Source organism: Monodon monoceros, unplaced genomic scaffold (genome assembly GCF_005190385.1).
Source record: "Monodon monoceros isolate NGI ecotype Baffin Bay Population unplaced genomic scaffold, NGI_Narwhal_1 Super_Scaffold_2, whole genome shotgun sequence".
Taxonomy (NCBI): Eukaryota; Metazoa; Chordata; class Mammalia; order Artiodactyla; family Monodontidae; genus Monodon; species Monodon monoceros.
In genome coordinates this window covers 49,966,044-49,986,730 of record NW_021703776.1, presented here as the reverse complement: position 1 = coordinate 49,986,730, position 20,687 = coordinate 49,966,044, and the positions used below count along the sequence as shown (strand labels likewise).

General features: G+C 34.3%; 1 protein-coding gene across 10 annotated transcripts in view; it reads left to right on the top strand.

Moving 5' to 3' along the window:
- Positions 1–20,687, top strand: part of AKAP9 (A-kinase anchoring protein 9) — a 149,225-nt gene that overhangs the window by 15,164 nt on the left and 113,374 nt on the right. For 8 of the 10 annotated variants that reach the window (XM_029234411.1, XM_029234415.1, XM_029234412.1 and 5 more), the window contains exons 2-4: positions 7,018–7,272; positions 15,053–15,097; positions 20,522–20,575. In XM_029234411.1, coding sequence (XP_029090244.1) covers positions 7,018–7,272; positions 15,053–15,097; positions 20,522–20,575 — 354 coding nt within the window. Of the gene's footprint in view, positions 1–5,660; positions 5,710–7,017; positions 7,273–15,052; positions 15,098–20,521; positions 20,576–20,687 lie in introns of those variants that run through there. The other 2 variants (XM_029234413.1, XM_029234410.1) reach the window with 2 other exon arrangements.

The following is a 20,687-nucleotide window of genomic DNA, read 5'->3' as shown; positions in this document are numbered from 1 at the left end:
AGTATTAAATAGGCTTTGATTTTGATTAAAAATCCCTGCCCTCCTGGAGCATATCTTCTAGTTATTTGTTCTGCAATAATAATTTGACTTCATATACTTCTTATAGTAACATGAGCCTAAAACAGTATTTTGATAATTTTATATACTTAGAACTGATTTGTTCTAAACACTATACTGTAATCATTCCACTTTTTATTCTGTATCTTTTTTCATTTGGTATCATTTCATAATAGATACTGTTTATTGAACTGTTTTTTCAAGCAACAGTTAAAAAGAAACTTTTATAATGTAGAATTCTAGTTTTTCTTCTACATAATTGAGAGTACGGGGAAGAAAAAGGGAAAGAAACAGTTGAAAAAAACTTTTCCAATTTAAGCATTAAAAGCTGGAAGAAATTTTATTTATTGATTGACATATAGTTGATCTACAATATTATATTATTTTCAAGTGTACAACATAGAGATTTAATATTTTTATAGGTTATACTCCATTTAAAGTTATTATAAAATATAGGCTATATTCCCTGTGCTGTACAGTATATCCTTGTACCTTACTTATAATATTTTATACATAGTAGTTTGTACCTCTTAATCCCCTACCACTGTATCTTGCCTCTTGCCCCACTGGTAACCACTAGTGTGTTCTCTATATCTGAGTCTGTTTCTGTTTTGTTATATTCATTTGTTTGTTCTGTTTCTTAGATTCCACATATAAGTGAAAACATACAGTATTTGTCTTTCTCTGTCTGACTTATTTCAGTAAGCATAAAACCTTCTGGTCCATCCATGTTGATACAAATGGCAGAAGTTCGTTCTTTTTATGGCTGAGTAATATTCCATTGTATGTGTACCACATTTTCTTTATTCATTCATCTGTTGATGGACGCTTAGGTTGCTTCCATATGTTGGCTATTGTAAATAATGCTACGGTGAACATTGGGGTGCATGTATCTTTTTGAATTAGTGTTTTTGTTTTCTTCAGATATATCACCTAGGAGTGGACTTGCTGGATCATATGGTAAAACTGAAAGAAGTTTTAAGAGATCCTTCTAATCCTCCTCTTCATTGTACGGTTGAAAAAACTGAGTTCTCTTTAGGTTAAGTGGCTTGTCCAGTGTCACATAGCTAGTTTATTAGAGTCTCTGTAAACACAGCAGTCCAGTACTCTAATATATGTAATCCATATTCTTTTTGAAACATTATTTTCACTCAAAAAATATTTGGGCTTACTATGTGCCAGACAATGAAATGTGTTAAAATTTGCAAAATTAAGGTAACTTTTTCAGTTCCAGAATCCATTTTCTTCTTAGACGTGAAAGTGTTCCAAAACTTTAAGAAAAATTCTGCATTGAATGAGGTTGTAGGATATAAATAAGACTGCTGTCTCCATAAGGTAAAGTCCTGTGGTCTTTTCCATATCTGATTTCATCGGGTCTATTTGGCACTGTTATTTTCCAACAGTTTGTATTCTGTCATATCGTTGGAAAATATTCTTCAGAGCATCTTTAAAGCGTTGCTTTTGTCTTCTTTGTTTTCAGTTGCCCTACTTCAGCTCTACATACAAATTGTGTTTGGGTCAACTGTGTTATTCTTCTGTGTTTTCATAGTTAGGTCCCTGAAGTTTTGTTGTAATAGCTTGTACAGCATTCTTGTTCAACATTCATTAGGGAATATCACAAAGGTAAAGGCTGCAGGGACAGGTACAAATAGTTACATAATTAGAATTAATTAGGATTTCTTAAATTTTCTACAGTAAAAACATAGCTACTTACAGCTGCTTTTGAAGACTAGAGAAAGTAGATAACATTTTAAAAATATTTTATAATTTCTTGGTGTATGTGTGTGTTGTGTGTGTGTTTTTTCCCTAGTGTTGTCAAAAAAGTATTTGTTTTGGTGATTTCATTTGTTCATGCCTTTAAACTTTGTGTTCTAGATTTAATGTTAGTGGTTTTAAGTTTAATGACAAATGAAGGAAAAGAGCTCAGAATGCATGGAATGCAAATTGGTATAATGGAAAGAATACTGGATTTGGAGTCAGATGTTCCTGTTCTATTTTGCTACTTTTGGGCAAGTAACTCATATTTGTCTTCAAATCTCAGCTTCCACATTCTTTTCTCAATATTTCATGACTTCTCCCTTACATTCCCATTCAAATTAAGTCTTTCTGTTTTAGACTTTCTTTAGTACCTATACTTTTTCTTCAAAGTACTTTTTGTCTCTTGAAATGATATATTTCTGTATTTGTCCATATTTGTTTAATTTTTTTCTTCCTACCTGGATTACAATTCAGAGGAGTAGGGTTTGTATCTGTTTCATTACTACCTACCCTGCACAGGGGAAACACATGATAATTTATTCCATAAACACAATAAATATTTTTTAAATAAATGAACTACTCACTACTGTCTGTCATATGCCAAGTTATTTCCTTCACAGCTGTAAAACTCTGCAACCACACCTCTTACAGAAAGCCTTTTTTGAGAAAATCAGGACAAGAGAAGTTCCCATACTACCTCCTTAAAGATACATAGGACTGTTGAGTTTACAAAATTGTACACTAACTTTTACCTTGTTTCTCACAACTGAATAAAATAATCGGCTGGCCTAGACTAAAAGATCCTACTGTTAAGACAGTGTATTTCGACTCATGTCTAGCTTTGTGCCTGGCACATAAACACCTGATGAACTCTCAAGAAACAAAACAGATTCCAGTTAGTACTTTTATTGAAGTGACATTATAAAAACTTGGCATTTTTTTTACAGCATTAAAAAAATTCCTTGTTTTATTGAGAATGATCATTTATAAATAAATATTGAGTTTATGAAATAAATTATTAGTCATTTTTATTTAATTATTCGTGTTCTGGTCCGGGTAAGACATTTGCTTGAGATCTGAATTAGTTTTGAAAGACAAGTGTATATGGACATGATATCTTTCCAGTAAATCTTGCAGCTATTTCCGTGCCTGCATATGTTAACATTTTTATAATTGGCTTCCAAATGACAAACACAGATGTCTGTAGTCTGAATTTCCAGCATGTTTTAGAATAAATGTTTTTCCAGTAATTTAAAGTGTACCATTGCAGTATCAAATGATTAGCTAATTGAATAGAGTTTCTGGTTTTTGCTTATCTGCCAACTTGCCATTTTTCAAATTTAAAATAAAAATAGATAGCTATTTATGATGTGATTTATGATGTGCTCTTGTTCCTTTTCTCATGTTTTTACAAAACAGAACTCTTCCTAAAAAGCTATTATTTTTGTTTTTCTGAGAATTTAATTTTGTCATTTGTTTAGTTTTTCTGTTTATTTGTTTTGCCTAGTGGGGTAGAGAGATTATGGTGAGAGGGAATATTTTATGTTTTAATTCATTTAATTGCCACTTTGAATTCTGAGACCATGGAACTTTTTTAGATAGTGGAATTAGATATGCCAGTTTATCATCTTAGTTCTTAGGTTCTGTGGAACAGTGCTTAAAATTATTGCTTAATGTTAACTTTTCTATAAAAGGTATGTTATCTTTTTTTCACTTATCATGTATTTATTGAGTACTGTTCTAGATTTTGAATATATAGCAGTGAACAAAAGTTCTTACATTCATGGAGTTTACCTTCTGGTTAATTGTTCTGAAAAAAATAATATGACTTCATGTAATCAATAACATAGGCCTGAAACAATGTCTTGGTAATTTTATGTCCTTAGAAGTGATTAGTTCTACATACTGTAATAGAACTATTCTCCTTTTTTATTTTTATTTTTTTATTTTTTTATAGCTGCGTTGGGTCTTTGCTGCGCGCGGGCTTTCTCTAGTTGCAGCGAGCAGGGGCTACTCTTCACTGTGGTGTGTGGGCTTCTCATTGCAGTGCCTTCTCTTGTTGCACAGCACAGGCTCTAGGCCTGCGAGCTTCAGTAGTTGTGGCACACAGGCTTCATAGTTGTGGCTCGTGGGCTCTAGAGCGCAGGCTTAGTAGTTGTGGCTCATGGGCTTAGTTGCTTTGCGGCATGTGGGATCTTCCTGGACCGGGGCTCGAACCCTTGTCCCCTGCATTGTCAGGCGATTTCTTAACCACTGCGCCACCAAGGAAGCCCCTATTCTCCTTTTTTTTTTTTTGTGGTATGCGGGCCTCTCACTGTTGGGGCCTCTCCCATTGCGGAGCACAAGCTCCAGACACGCAGGCTCAGCGGCCACGGCTCACGGGCCCAGCCGCTCCGCGGCATGTAGGATCCTCCCAAACCGGGGCACGAACCTGTGTAACCTGCATTGGCAGGCGGACTCTCAACCACTGCGCCACCAGGGAAGCCCCCCTATTCTACTTTTTATTCCATATCTATTATTAACCTTTTCATTGGGTTCATTTAATAATGGATACTGTTGTCTCAGGCAGCGGGTTTTTTGTTTGTTTTTTTTTAATCAGTCTTTTTATAGTACAGGATTTTAGTTTTCTCTTTTGTTATGTATTTGTACATATAAATAAATATTAAATATAACTTATATATCCTAACAGAGTTGGAATTTTAAACAAAATCTTCATCATTGCCATGATATCCTCTGCTGTCTGAATATATTTTTAAACCTTAAGAATGTCATTAGCATTTTTTTGCTTTTGCATTCTTTCTGAGAGATCATTTTAAAATGATGTCCCTAGACTTTTGATTCTATTTACAGATAATATATAATAGTGTTTCAGTTGGTTTATTTTTAAGAATGAATTTGCTCTCCAAAGTAGTTTAAATGCATTCCAGCAGCTAATAATGTACAAATAGAGGCAACTGGTCTTGCATCTGTTCCTGAAGCAGATAGTAGAATAACTGACTAGTTGCTGATGAACTGGGGAAGAAATTTAAATGTGATATATTTTTATATTGCAAGGTCAGTGATTAGATATTTCTGATTTATTAATTAGACACATTTGTTAAGTAAGCAATACATATCTATAAACTTTTCTTCATTTACAGCAGACAAAAGTATAACATATGCTGTATGTTATTCTATAGATTCTAGTATTTGTCACATATTTTGATAGTTAATGATATCAACATCATCAAGATTGCTTTAATCCTTTATATCATAAGACATTTACTGGCCATCTTTGTAATTGGTCTAATTTATATATTAATATGTTTGTATATTTCCTCTGTTTCCTCTTTTTAAGGCACAAAGGGCTTACACCTGTTCTTATGCTTTTGTTTCTCTCAGAATGACTGAGTTCAAATTAAATTTAGGAATTGGTAGTTGCTTCATATAAAATTTGGAAAATTTATGCACCAAAAAGGAAATTTCAAGTGAGCATAAGGAAAAATAACTGTAATCCCAAATCTAGAGACAGACCAAAGTTGTTATGGTTATATTCTTCCAGAATTTAATCCATGCCTCTGTGTATAATGTTATTAAAATTTAAAATAGGTATAATTGTTGAAGGCTGTGAGCCTGAGGCCTGCCTTATCTTTGTTAAAAGAGATGCACTTAATTTTCCTTTTACTAAAAAAGGTTATATTGCAGGGGGCTTCCCTGGTGGTGCAGTGGGTGAGAGTCCACCTGCCGATGCAGGGGACACGGGTTCGTGCCCCGGTCCGGGAAGATCTCACATGCCGCGGAGCGGCTGAGCCCGTGAGCCATGGCCGCTGAGCCTGCGCGTCCGGAGCCTGTGCTCCGCAGCGGGAGAGGCCACAACAGTGAGAGGCCCACGTACCGCCAAAAAAAAAAAAAAAGGTTATATTGCAATATTATACCTAATGTTGTGTATAAACATTGACTATTAATAATGTTTTACATTAATATTTTTAATATTAATAATGGTTTGCATTAGTATTATTTTAATTGAATTAATCTAGTGTTGCCCAAAATATGTTATCCATAACTTCTGATACAGGTAGTGATGAGATATTTTAGGTGATATCATGATCCAATATTAAATAACAGTGGATAGTATTGTAAAAAAAAAAAAGTTACTACTTTTCCAGGTTTCTTTAACCAGGTTCCTTATAAGCCAAAAGTCTGATACTTACAGATCCTTAGCACCCCTCTAACACTTGCCTGTTTCTCTTAGGACCATCAGCAATATATCTAGCTAAAATTTTAATAATACAGTTTTATTTTTCATTGTATTCATTTTTGTTTTTATTTTTAAAAAAATGACAAGTGATACTTTTAATTTATGTCAAGGATAGAAAGTATCCTTTTTTTTTTGCGGTATGCGGGCCTCTCATTGTTATGGCCTCTCCCGTTGTGGAGCACGCGCAGGCTCAGCGGCCATGGCTCACGGGCCCAGCCGCTCCGCAGCATGTGGGATCTTCCCGGACCGGGGCACAAGCCCGCGTCCCCTGCATCGGCCAGCGGACTCTCAACCACTGCGCCACCAGGGAAGCCCAACAGTATCCTTTAAAATAAATTTAAATAAGAAAAGCACACTAGTTAAAACATATTAAGTAACTGGTAAGTTTAGGTGACACTAGGATATGGCAAAAATCCTGATGATGGTATGCAAATGATTAAGAGCTAGGAGGCTCTACTGTTTGATACTGAAAATATTTATAATTTTTCCCATTATAAACAAGTCTGCAATGATCATTTGTATAGCTAAAGCTTTTTGCATGAAATAATTACATTTACTAATATACGTAAGTGGAAGTTGCAGAAATTCCACAAAGCAAATGCATTTAGAGCTCCTATGTTTTCATATAATCTCATATCCAGAGATTATACTCTCACTGAACAGTGAATGAGAATGCCTGTTTTTTATTCTCCCCGACTCTGGGGTAGAATAGACATGATATTTTCTTTAGACATGATATTTTTGGTTCTTCTCAACATTTGAACAGCATTCATTCAGAAATACCTAGTTTCTTTGCAATTTAGTAGTCATTTTTGTGTTAAACACAGTAACCATGGTCCATTATTTTGTCATCATTTTAGTGATGGGTTGATCTTTTAAAGAAAGTGACTCCAAATCTACTTTTTTCTTAGTGCTGATAAAGAAAAATTATCTTTGACAATAACGATGATTTTTTTTTTCTGTAGCTTGCCCAGTTTCGACAAAGGAAAGCTCAGTCTGATGGGCAGAATCCTAAGAAGCAGAAAAAAAAGAGGAAAACTTCAAGTAGTAAACATGACATGTCAGCATACCATGCTGTGAATATTGAGCAATCACAGAGTGATGAGATGTGCACAAATAGTTCTCAGAAATTAGGATCAGCTGTGACTCCTGAATCCACAATAATGAGAACTCTACACAGTGGAGAAATAGTTAAACATGACCAGGTCTTCTCTGTTGAAGTAAGTATTCATCCAGAATTTTAAATACTCGCATTCTAAGTGTAAAGTTGTTGTAATGACAACACTCATTAGCACCCTATGCGATTTTTGTGAGCTTGATTTAACAAACACTTACTGAGCAGCTGTATTACACCAAAGATTGAGCACCAAGGATACAAAGATAAATATGACAGTCTCTATCCTTGAAAGTCACTCTAGTGGGGAAGGTGGATGTAAGTAAGATAGGCTGTGTACCTTGATTAGAGCCATGCTAGCAACAATGCACATGGTGCCCTAAAGTACCATGATTTGGGGGAATGCCCAAATCAGTCTTGTGTTATTTGGGAAAGTTTCCAGGAAGAGAACCAAGTCTTGAGGTGTAAGTTAGAGTTAGCTAGAGGCAAAGAAGTAGGGCAGACAACCTCCATGCTAAAGAATCAGCATTCTCAAAGACATGAAACAGTGTGATGTGATTTGGAAACCTTAAGTAGTTTAGTTTTAAATGGATCTCAAAGTGATCAGGATAGGATGGTGGTAATGGTGAACAGAGGGAGGCTGTACCTGGCCCATAGAAAGTTTTCCACAATAATGGCTAATTTTCTTCCTCCCGTTAATGATGGAAATTTCAAGAATAAGGAGATGAGGGAGAAGTTAAGAGTGGATTGGGTGGTGGGTGGGATGGTGGAGCTACCAAGACCAGGAGTAGAGAACAATGGGATGCTTAGGAGGAAGAGTGTTGTACAAGGCAAAAAATTATCATTTGGATTGTGCCCTGGCATACTTAGGTGGAAATAGGATTTAGATATATAGGGATTTGAGCTTTAGTCAAGAGTCAGAAATGTCATAGAGATTTGCTATTCATCATAAAAGTGGATCTGAGTTTTTCCTTCTTAGAGTTTTTTGAACATTTTGGATACATAGATTAATGTTTTTCATCAACTTTGGGAAGTTTTCAGCCATCATATCTTTGAATATTCTTTCTGACCCTTTCCTCTCCTTCTGAGTCTCCCTTATTCATATGTTAAATTAGTATGTTTGTTGCACAGGTCTTTGATGATCTGTTCATTTTTTTAAAATTCTTTTTTCTTTTTCTCAGACTGGATAATTTCAGTTGAACTATATTGAAGTTTGCTCTGATTCTTCTTCCTCCTCAGATCTCCTGTTAAGCCCCTCTAGTGAATTTTACATTTCTGTTACTTTACTTTTAACTCCAGAATTTCTCTTTGGTTCTTTTATAAATTCTTTCTTTTTTTATATTCCCTATTTGGCGAGGCATTGTTCTTATAATTTTCTTTAGTTTTTTAGACATTATTTCCTTCATTTATTTGACTTTTTAAAAAATAGCTAATTTAAAATCTTTGTTAAGTCCAATATCTATGTTTCCTCAGGGACAGTTTCTACTGACTACTGTTTTTCTTGTGTATGGGCCATACTTTCCTTTTTCTTTGTGTATTTGTAATTTTTAAAATATTTATTTATTTATTTTTGGCTGCATTGGTCTTCTTTGCTGCAAGTGAGCTTTCTCTAGTTGCAAAGAACAGGGGCTACTCTTCATTGTGGTGTGCAGGCTTCTCATTGCGGTGGCTTCTTTTGTTGCATAGCACATGCTCTAGGCACGCGGGCTTCAGTAGTTGTGGCGCGTGGGCTCTAGAGTGCAGGCTCAGTAGTTGTGGCACACGGGCTTAGTTGCTCCACGGCATTTGGGATCTTCCCGGACCAGGGCTTGAACCCATGTCCCCTGCATTGGCAGGTGGATTCTTAACCACTGTGCCACCAGGGAAGCCCTGTATTTGTAATTTTTTGTTGAAATCTAGATCTTTTGTATAATACAATATAGTAACCATGGTGCTTGATTTGATTTGAAGATGTTTTTATTTTCATTTTCTGCCTAACAAATCAATACTTGGGCTTTCACTGGAATTTTAGCATTTCAAGTGCAGAGTGTCTTGTTCACCATTTTATCCTCAGTAGCACAGTTCTTAGTACACAATATGCATTTAATCAATAGCCATTTAAAAGAATAAATAAGTGAGCGAACCATAAGGACTTGCATCATGAAAGTGGGGTTTTTTTGGCTTTTTTTTTTGGCCGTGCTGGGTCTTCATTGCTGCACACAGGCTTTCTCTAGTTGTGGCGAGTGGAGGCTACTCTTTGTTGCAGTGCACAGGCTTCTCATTGCGGTGGCTTCTCTTGTTGCTGAGCACAGGCTCTAGGTGCACGGGCTTCAGTAGTTGCAGCATGCAGGCTCAGTAGTTGCAGCATGCAGGCTCAGTAGTTGTGGCACGTGCGCCCCAGAGTGTGCAGACTTCAGTAGTTGCAGCGTGTGGGCTCAGTAGGTGCGGCACACAGGCTCTAGAGCACACTGGCTTCAGTAGTTGCGGTGCGCAAGCTCAGTAGTTGTGGCACATTGGCTCAGTTGCCCGTGGCATGTGGTATCTTCCCAGACCAGAGATCGAACCGATGTCCCCTGCATTGGCAGGTGGATTCTTAACCACTGGACCACCTGGGAAGTCCCATGAAAGTGTTTTAGATTTAAAAGAGGGCCACATAAGTTAGGAACCACTGCTACAGGATTTCAGAATAGGAGTAAGCTTATTTCTGTTCCTGGCATCATAACTACATCAGAGAGGAGGTTGACTTGGAACTTGATCTTGAGTGCTGAATAAAATTCCCGTAAGTATAGATGAGAAAGGAGACGGTGATGCTTCCTGTTTGGTTTTTTTTCGGTTTTTGCTTTTTTTGTTTGTTTGGTTGGGTTTTTTTTGTTTTTTGTTTCTGTTAATTTTTGGGGGCTCATTGTACAGGTACTTTATTATCTTTCTCCATTTTGGAGGAATACTTCTCAGACTTCCATGTATATACAGATCACATGTGGGATCTTTTTTAAAATGTAGATTCTGATTCAGCAGGTCTGGGTGGGGCCCATGAATCAGCTTTTTAAAAAATTTTTAATGTTTTTAAATTGAAATATAGTTGATTTACAATGTTGTGTTAGTTTCTGGTGTACAGCAAAGTGATTCAATTATAAGTATATATACATATACTTATGTATATATATGCATCCATATATATGTATATGTACTTATTTAGATTCTTTTCCATTATTACAAGGGTTTATTACAAGATATAGAATATAGTTCCATGTGCTATACAGTAGGATCTTGTTGTTTATCTATTTTATATATAGTAGATTGTATCTGCTAATCCCAAAGTTCTAATTTATCACTCCCTGCCTTTCCTCTTTGGTAACCATAAGTTTGTTTTCTACGTCTGTGAGTTTGTTTCTGTTTTGTAAATAAGTTCATTTGTGTCATTTTTTTTATATCATATGATGTTTGTCTTTCTCTGTTTGACTTATTTCACTTACTATGATAATCTCTTAAGTCCATGCATGTTGCTGCAAATGGCATTATTTCTTTTTTTTATGGCTGAGCAATATTCCATTTTATATATATATATATATATATCTCACATCTTCTTTATCCATTCATCTGTCGATGGACACTTAGGTTGTTTCTGTGTCTTAGCTATTGTAAATAGTACTGCTGTGAACATTGGGGTGCACGTATCTTTTCCAATTAGAGTTTTCTCCAGATACATGCCCAGGAGTGGAATTGCTGGATCATATGGTAATCATATGAGTATTATGTTGGCTGTGAGTTTGTGATAAATAACTTTTATTATGTTGAGATATGTTCCCTCTATACCAACTTTAGTAAGAGTTTTTATCATGAATGGATATCTCACAAAAATAAACTCAAAATGGATTAAAGACCTAAACATAAGACCGGATACTATAAAACTCTTAGAGGAAAACATAGGCATAACACTCTTTGGCATAAATTGCAGCAATATCTTTTTCGATCCGTCTCCTAGAGTAATGGAAATAAAAAGAAAAAAAAACACCTAATTAAACCCAAAAGCTTTTGCACAGCAAAGGAAACGGTCAACAAAATGAAAAGACAACGCACAGAATAGGAGAAAATATTTGCAAGTGATGTGACCGACAATGGATTAATCTCCAAAACTTACAAACAGCTCATATGGCTTAATATCAGAAAAACAAACAACCCAATCAAAAAATGGGCAGGAGACCTATATAGGCATTTCACCAAAGAAGATATACAGATGGCCAAGAGGCACGTGAAAAGATGCTCAACATCGCTAATTATTAGAGAAATGCAAATCAAAACTACAATGAGATACCACCTCACACCAGTCAGAATGGCCATCATTACAAAGTCTACAAACAGTAAATGCTGGAGAGGGTGTGGAGAAAAGGGAACCCTCCTATACTGGTGGGAATATAAATTGGTATAGCCACTATGAAGAACAGTATGGAGGTTCCTTAAAAAACTAAAAATAGAGCTAACATATGATCCAGTAATCCCACTCCTGAGCATATATCTGGAGAAAACCATGGTTCAAAAGGATACATGCACCCCAGTGTTCATTGCAGTGCTGTTTACAATAGCTAAGACATGGAAACAGTGTAAATATCCATTGACAGCTGAATGGATAAAGAAGATGTGGTACATATATATACAATGGAATATTACTCAGCCACTAAGAAGAATGATGGATGGACCTAGAGTCTTTCATACAGAGTGAAGTAAGTCAGACAGAGAAAGACAAATATCATATGATATTGTTTATATGTGGAATCTAAAAAAATGATACAAATGAACTTATTTACAAAAGAGAAACAGACTCACAGACTTAGAGAATGAATTTATGGTTACCAGGGGGAAGGGTGGGGGGAGGGATAGATTGGGAGTTTGAGATTAACATGTACACACTGCTGTATTTAAAATATATAACCCTATTAGAATTTTTTAATGTTTCTTTATGTGTATACACAGGATAATTTTATAGATGTAAACATTATGTTTAATTGTATTCAATAACATGAACACAAAAGTGGAATGATAATAAAATAAGATAACCAACAAGGACCTACTGTATAGTACAGCAAATTCTGCTTAGTAGTCTGTAATAATAACCTAAATGGGAAAAGAACTTGAAAAAGAATAGATACATGTGTATGTATAACTGAATCACTTTGCTGTACACCTGAAACTAACACAACATTGTTAATCAACTATACTCCAATATAAAATAAAAATTTTTTTAATTCTTAAAAAAGAATGGATGTTGAATTTTATCAAATGCTTTTTCTGCAGCTATTGAGATGATCACGTGGTTTTTGTCTTTTCTTCTGTTGATGTCGTGTATCACATTGATTGATTTGCATATGTTGAACCATCCTTGTGAACCTCAGATGAATCCAGCTTAATCATGGTGTATGATCCTTTTTTTTGTTTGTTTGTTTTGCGGTACACGGGCCTCTCACTGTTGTGACCTCTCCTGTTGTGGAGCACAGGCTCCGGACGCACAGGTTCAGCAACCATTGCTCACGGGCCCAGCCGCTCCACGGCATGTGGGATCTTCCCGGACCGGGGCACAAACCCGTGTCCCCTGCATCAGCAGGCCGACTCTCAACCACTGCGCCACCAGGGAAGCCCGTATGATCCTTTTTAATGTGTTGGTGGATTTGGTTTGCTAATATTTTGTGGAGGATTTTCACATCTATATTCATCAAAAATATTGTATGGTAATTTTCTTTTTTTGTGGTATCTTTGTCTGGTTTGGGTATCAAGGTGATAGTGGCTTCATACAATGACTTTGGGAGTTTTCCCTCCCCTTTAATCTTTTGGAAGAATTTGAGCAGGATTGATATAAGTTCTTCTTTGTATGTTTAGTAATCTCCCAGTGAAGCCATCCAGTTCTGGACTTTTGTTTGAAGGGAGTTTTTTAAAATTACAGATTCTGTTTCACTTCTAGTGATCAGTCTGTTCAAATTCTCTATTTCTTCTTGATTCAGTTTTGGTGGGCTGTATGTTTCTAGAAACTGGTCCATTTCTTCTAGGTTGTCCAACTTGTTGGCACATAATTGTTCATAGTATTCTCTTATGGATTTTTGTATTTCTGTGGTATTGGTTGTTATTTCTCCTCTTTCATTTCTTATTTTATTTTGGTCCTCTTTTCTTCTTGGTGATCCCTGCCAGAGGTTTGTTGATTTTTTCCTTTCAAAACACCAGCTCTTGGTTTTTATTTGATTTGGTGATTTTTATTTGGTGATTATTTCTATGTTTTATTTTGTTTTATTTTATTTTATTTGGGGGGGTGTATGCAGGCCTCTCACTGTTGTAGCCTCTCCCATTGCGGAGCACAGGTTCCACATGCGCAGGCTCAGCAGCCATGGCCCACGGGCCCAGCCGCTCCACAGCGTGTGGGATCTTCCTGGACCGGGGCACGAACCCGTATCCCCTGCATCGGCAGGTGGACTCTCAACCACTGCACCACCAGGGAAGTCCTCTATTGTTTTTTAAATTTCTGTTTTATTTATTTCCTCTCTGATCTTTATTATTTCCTTCCTTCTGCTGACTTTAGGTTTTGCTTTTTCTTCTAATTCTTTTAGGTGGTAGGTTAGGTTGTTGATTTGAAAAATTTCTTGTTTTTTGAGCAAGTCCTGTGTCACTGTGAACTTCCCTCTTAGGACTGCTTTTGCTGCATTTCATAGCTTTTGTATGGTTGTGTTTTCATTGTCATTTGTCTCAAGGTATTTTTTTAATTTCATTGTTGAGCCATTAGTTTTTTAGTAGCATATTGTTTAGTTTCCCTGTAATCATTTTTTCTCATTTTTCTCTCTGCAGTTGATTTCTACTTTCATGCTGTTGTGATCAAAAAAGATGCTTGAAATAATTTCTATTCTTTTAAATTTGTTTAGGCTTGTCATGTGTCCTAGTATGTGGTCTATCCCAGAGAATATTCCATGTGTGCTTGAAAAGAATGTAGTCTGTTTTGGGGGGATGTCATGTCCTGAAAATATCAGTTAAGTCTAACTGTTCTGTTGTGTCATTTACGATCTCTGTTGCTTTATTGATTTTCTGTCTGGAAGATCTGTCCATTGATGTCAGAGGGGTGTTAAAGTCTCCTATTATTATTATGTTTCCGTCAGTTTCTCCCTTTATGTCCATTAGTATTTGTTTTATGTAGTTGCTTCTATATTGGGTTCATATATGGTTCATATTTGTTGAGTGAAAAAATGAAATATCTGGGTCTCTTTTCTGACTTGTAAAATTAGATTCTTAGATTTGATGAGAGCATGTGAACAGTGAAAGCAGTGAAAATTTAGGTTTCCTCTTTGACTCTTCCTAGTACTTCTAAGCTGAGGGAAGCTTAGAAAAGCCACTCACTTCATACCCAAATCCCAGGGATGTAAGGATGAAGCAAGAATGTCTTTGAAAGTTTTTTGTAAGCTGCAACAGTGTTAATAACAAGAGAGGTTGGTAATTTTCTTCAAGTTGTTGCTACTTTTCTAGCACCAAAATTTGATGATTCTTCATTTTAAAGAAATTGAACTTTTTGGAGTAACAGTTTAAGATTTTATTTTATTTAAAAGAGATGTAAGAATTAGAGGGATGATATCTTTTTTGGTGCTTTTGTCTTACAAATGATTTGTAGTGTATAAAAGACCCTGTGTGAAAGTACTTCTTGATACTTTTATATTTAGAAAACTGCCTAGTGATAAATTTTAGATGTGTTATTTAGCCATTGTGATTCATAATCAGAGTGGAATTTTAAAAGAATTTTAATAATTTTTTGCCTGTTTTTTAGTAATATTTTTTGAGTTTTCTATCATAAGTTACCAATAATAATGGGCTAATAAAGTACAATATTTGGAGAGGGGACGCAGTAGAAAGGCTTTAATATAATCAGTTTTTACTTTCTGTTTTAGCCGGAAAGTGAAATTTCAACCACAGCAGATGATTATAGTTCAGAGGTAAGGATAAGTAACACTGTGATTGACATTTCATATATTTTTGAAATTACTGTTGATTATTAGTACTCTATTACTTGCAACTCACATGCTTTATGTTTTTATAAATATAATAAGAATATAGCACAGTATGATGTAATGTAAATGACCTAGAAAACCTGAAGTTTATATTTTTCTGACATATCTTTTTTTCAGATTATTAACTAAAGTCTTAAATCTGTTTGAATAAGTTGGTCCTTAATTAGATTGAGGCCTTGTTTTAGTTTCCAGGAAAGTGTTTGAAATTGGGTTTCTAGGATACATGATATAAGGTATCCATATTTAACACAGTAAACATTTCATATTATAGGGTATTTTATTTTGTGTAATGCTTTTTACAACTGCTTGAATTCTAGTTAATTACATAAATTCATTTATTGAAATTAATGTTGCAGTAGTGATTTTTAATTTAGGTGATAAAAGCTAACGTGGGCATTGGACACTTTAGGAAATACCTTCTTTTTGTGTTAATAAAAGTGTATGTCATTTTATCTTTTTCTTATTCTTTTAGATATGATTGTCATTTTTTTTGGTCCAGTATTTGAGGACATGGAAAACTTTACTTTGAATGGTTCAACAATTCAGTGTATTCTATAAGTTTTGATTTATTGTAGGTGTCTATTAGGAAAGAAAAAAAAGCTTCATGTACTTAAATGAACTTATTACTGTTTTGGATTGCTAATGGGAGTGAAAACTTTTACACTTCAAAAGTTTAATGTGTTTAAAAGCTGGGAATATACTTATTAGTGATCTGGTCAGGGAAATAATTAACCAAGGTTAAATAAATAAATTAGTTCCCAGTTTAGGCTACATAAATTTGCCTTTATGGGAAGTATCTCAGTTTAAAATTACAGCTTGCAATTCAGAGAATCTGCACTTGTGACTTTAAATTTGGGGCTTAGATATGAAAACATTGCTTTTCTCTTCCATAATACCTTAATTCTTAGAGCTTGTCTTTTTTGATTGAAGTTTAAGATGGTTTGGCACTTGAACTACTGGTGACTTTTGGGCAGCCCAGGATTCCACAAATGCATTTTTTTTCTTTATACCAAAGTGAATTTTTTTTATAATCCAAGTGGCTACAGATCAGACCATCTAATACATGCCTGTGAAATTTGGTTAAAATTTATATTTTAAATTTTTATTGTGATACCTAGTAAATATGATGTGTTTCAAAATGAGGTACAAATAATTTTAAATATAAGTCCTACAGATAAAAGTTAAAGCATGTGGTCCAGGTCTTCCCTGGTGGTTCAGTGGTTAAGAAGCTGTCCTGACAATGCACACGGGTTCAAGCCCATGTCTGGGAAGATCCCACATGTCATGGAGCAACTAAGCCCATGCGCCACAACTACTGAGCCTGTGCTCTAGAGCCCGCGAGCCACAACTACTGAGCCCGCGTGCCACAACTGCTGAAGCCCACGTGCCTAGAGCCCATACTGTGCCACAAAGAGAAGCCACCGCAATGAGAAGCCCACGTGCTGCAACTAGAGGAAGCCTGTGCGCAGCAGTGAAGACCCAATGCAGCCAAAAATAAATAAACAAATAAATTTATTTTTTTTAAAAAGTAATACGAATTAAAAAACAAAGCATGTTGTCCATGATTTAACAATAAATATATTTTACACATATATGTGTAGGTAATTTTATATATTTACATGTGTATTACATATATGTGTATAGTTGTATACATGAATAATTGTGCACATGAGTAATATATACATATTCATACATACATATTTTTTTAAACCAAACTTTCAGGAAAAGATACTTTACTATGTGACCAGTCCTCTGATACTTTCTCTTTCTAACACTGGTCACAAAAATTCAATTGATTAGCTGATTTATAAGTTGAAAAAATTAGTGATTTTGAAGGTTACGTTGAAAGATAGTTATGAAATAATCTTTGACAGATTTGACCAGATTTGAATCATAATCCTTACAAATAACAGATTTATGAAGTATAACAGTCTTGGCTGCTCTGGTTTGCAATTGAATATTCTTAAAATTTCAAAATTACATGGTTTTAATCATAAGACACATAATTATCTTGTATTTTGTCTAAATATCACTGTCATTTTTCTGGTACATAGGGAAATAAGGTGATGTAAAAGAGAAGGGGCTTTGGAGCCAGAAAGTCCTATTTTCAAATTTCAGCTTATTCACCTCTGAGCAGGATGAATTTGGACACATCACTTAAACTCTGAAATACAGTTTCCTTACCTGTAAAATAGGGGAAATAATATCTATATCACAGGGTAGTTTTGAGGGTTATTTGGTAATTTTAGTATGATGTTTGATATATAAAAAACAATCAGCAAAGCTTGTGGTTTTTTTTACTGTGCTTCACTAGATGTATGCTTTTCTTCACACTAAGTTTATATGAAACAAATGAGTGATGAGAATTCTTTCAACAATTTATTCTCAGAAGGATTTCAGATTCTGATTCTATGTTTAATTAGCAATTAGTTTAGAAATTTTATTTTGATAGATACGGTATGTGCTTAATGTTCTTGACTTCTGCGGCTAATATACCCCTTGGATTAAAAAATGGATTCAGGTCTAGAAAGGATTAGTCAGATAATTTTATCCTGTGATCTCCCGAAAATCTGTTCTGTATAAAAATATATCCAATTATGTATACTAGAGAAATCAGACTAAATAAAAAATACCCTTCTTACGAGTTAATTTAAATTATACATAATCTTTTCAGTTCTTGGTGAAGGGACATTTCATATCTAAAATACCATATTTACATAAAATATTTTTATCGATACCATTAGAGCAGGGTTATTTGGGGAAAGTTGGAAATGCTACAGGCAACATACAGAGATAAGACAAGTAAATAAATATGCTTTGCTATGTATAGAAAGATGAAATGATGACAGGGCATACAGTCTTTTTATGGACTTCAACTGATTATTCAGAACTTCTTAACCAAGTCACTTACAGGACTCACGACATTTATGAAGTGACTGGCTAGAGTTGGAGACATAGCCTATAGCCAGCCATTAAGTAACGTAAACTTAGCTTTTCAACTTTGACTTGGGTTTCTTTCTTTCTTCTTTTTAACTTCACCTTATTTTCATTTTCTCCCTCCCTGTCTCAGCTTATATATTGAAGGTGTACAACATGGTGCTTGATACTTAACTTTGACTTTGAATGAATGATCTTAACTTCATTAGTTTCTTGGCTCTAATTCCAGGAGTCAGCTAGGCACACTGAACTCCTGTAATTTTTATGAACTTTATGAACTATTAGATTCTTCTTATTTTTTATTAAAACATCCATTATTAATATTTTTGTACATACTGCCAAATTAAATGTAATAAGGATAAGGTGTTAATCATAAATAGTGAGTTGTTCTTCTGTGTTTTTGAACTGATGTCCACTGAAAGGAAAAGTTTTTGTGTGAAGAACATTTTATGATTTTTAAAATAAGAGTCATCTTTCCTCTGATTCTTTCTGAATAGCAGTATTTTTAGGAGATGATACTTACTCTACAGAACATTTTAAAATTTAGAATGTACCTTATTTGTACTTTCCCAAATCTTCAAGTTGTCTACACAGATTGAGTAAATTATGAATTCAAAAAGACTATATTAGTATAGCCTAAAGGTTAAATGACTTTGAAAAATGCCACAGTAAAGAACGATATTAAGTAAAGTTAAGGTTTCATCAGTTGGAGGAGTCTGTTCATCTAATCTTCATGTTTCAAGCTATTAATGTGCCTTCATATGATTTATCAAGTATTGTGTTAAAACGCTAGTGTAAGAAGATGAGATAAATGCTCTACCTGTTAGGTATCAGTGAAGTAATTATCTAGATTAAAAAATATAATCATTTATTGCTAACTATTAATGACCCTAATCTGTTGAGTGTTTCTTTTCTAACTTTGAAATATAGTTTAGTTCTGGTGTATAATCTCTTATTACCTATTTACATGATATTAAATTTTTAAGAACTGTTAATATTGACAAGATTTTAATATTTATTATAATAACAATTAAGTTTTGAAAACAGTCATGTAGTATTTTAAGAAGCCAATACATATGACTTGCTCAAGTGTGAAATGTGCTCAACTTAGAGAAAAGTTAAGCTGAATGTTGGCTATTTAATGTGTTAGATTCAATTATTATAAATAGATAACTAATTTATGTAAGTGATATCATCACTACTTAAAGGAATATCCTTTGCTTAATATGATATTTGAAAATATTCATAAAATCCATTTCATTATACTGTTACCCTAAAGGAGAAGTTTAGTAGATGTTTATCAAAGTGCTTCATTTCAAAATCAAGAAAAGCTAATTGGAAAAAAAAAAAAAAAGCTAATTGAAATTTAGAATTTAATTTGAAAGTTATTGCAAGTGACTTTATTAATAATCTTAATAGAGTTAGTATTGCTGTGTTTTAATAGTTTTCACGAATTCTAATAATGTTTTGCCATAAAGGTGAAATTTTTTTTTAACTTTAAGCTTTGGTTTTTGAAATTATCCTTGGGGGAAAAAAAAGGAATCAAACTCTGGAAAGAACTCTTAATTAGGATCTTCACTTTTTAAAGTGGTGTGATCCATATCAACCTAATCCTAATTCTAAGTTATTCTATTCTGTGTATTTCAACAGTAAAAACTTCATTATCTTGGATTCTGTTAACAGAATTGTGAGAAATTAAACATAAATAGGAATGAAATTCACTTGTTTGCTGTTAGGGGGAAGGAAGGTGGTATTGAGTAGATTAATTGATCTGAAATTAATCTCCCACCAGGTCAACCCCAGAGACATATTCTGCCAACCTCCTGCGTCCTACCACAAAATGTCTGTGATAGAGACATCTGTATTCTGGAAAATCTCCACATCTGTCAGAGTTGGCATGGCTATCATAGTACACTCAGGGGAAAGTTCTTGGAGGAGTTTTCCTCAGCTCTTGACATCTCCTCCTACTTCTTCACCTGCTTGCCAACCTTCAATAGATTTACATCAGTAAACAGTTTTACTTTAAAATGAATAGGGCTTAATCAAAAAACAATTATTTAAATGATTTTAAGGCAGTGTTTTGTAGAGGAGGATCTTGTAACTAGAGGTTTATAGTTATTCTTCTGAAGACAAAAGAGAAACTGTACTTAGAATCTTAATTCACTTAAATGAAAATGTGTATAGCACAGTGTCTTTTGCATTGTAAGCACTCAAATGTATGAGGAATTCTTTGGCATTTGAAATGGTCATAATGTCTTTTAGATGTTTAAATTTAATCACTATATCTGTTTTTGCCAATGAGGCATTTTCCTTAGGCATAAGAAAAGCATGAGTACAGTTAGCACAAATATAATTGTTAGCTTTAAATAAAATTCTAAAACCATAATATTTCAGGAAATTGTTTTTATACAGGTAAATGGTTGCAGTTTTGTGACGAGAACAGGAAAGCCTACAAATTTATTAAGGGTACAGTATTTAAAACTACTCATTATACTAATGTTTTATTCTATTTAAAACCATTTGGTTACTAACAAAGCTTTTCCCTATATGTACTTCTTTCATTGTGTGATTTCTAAAT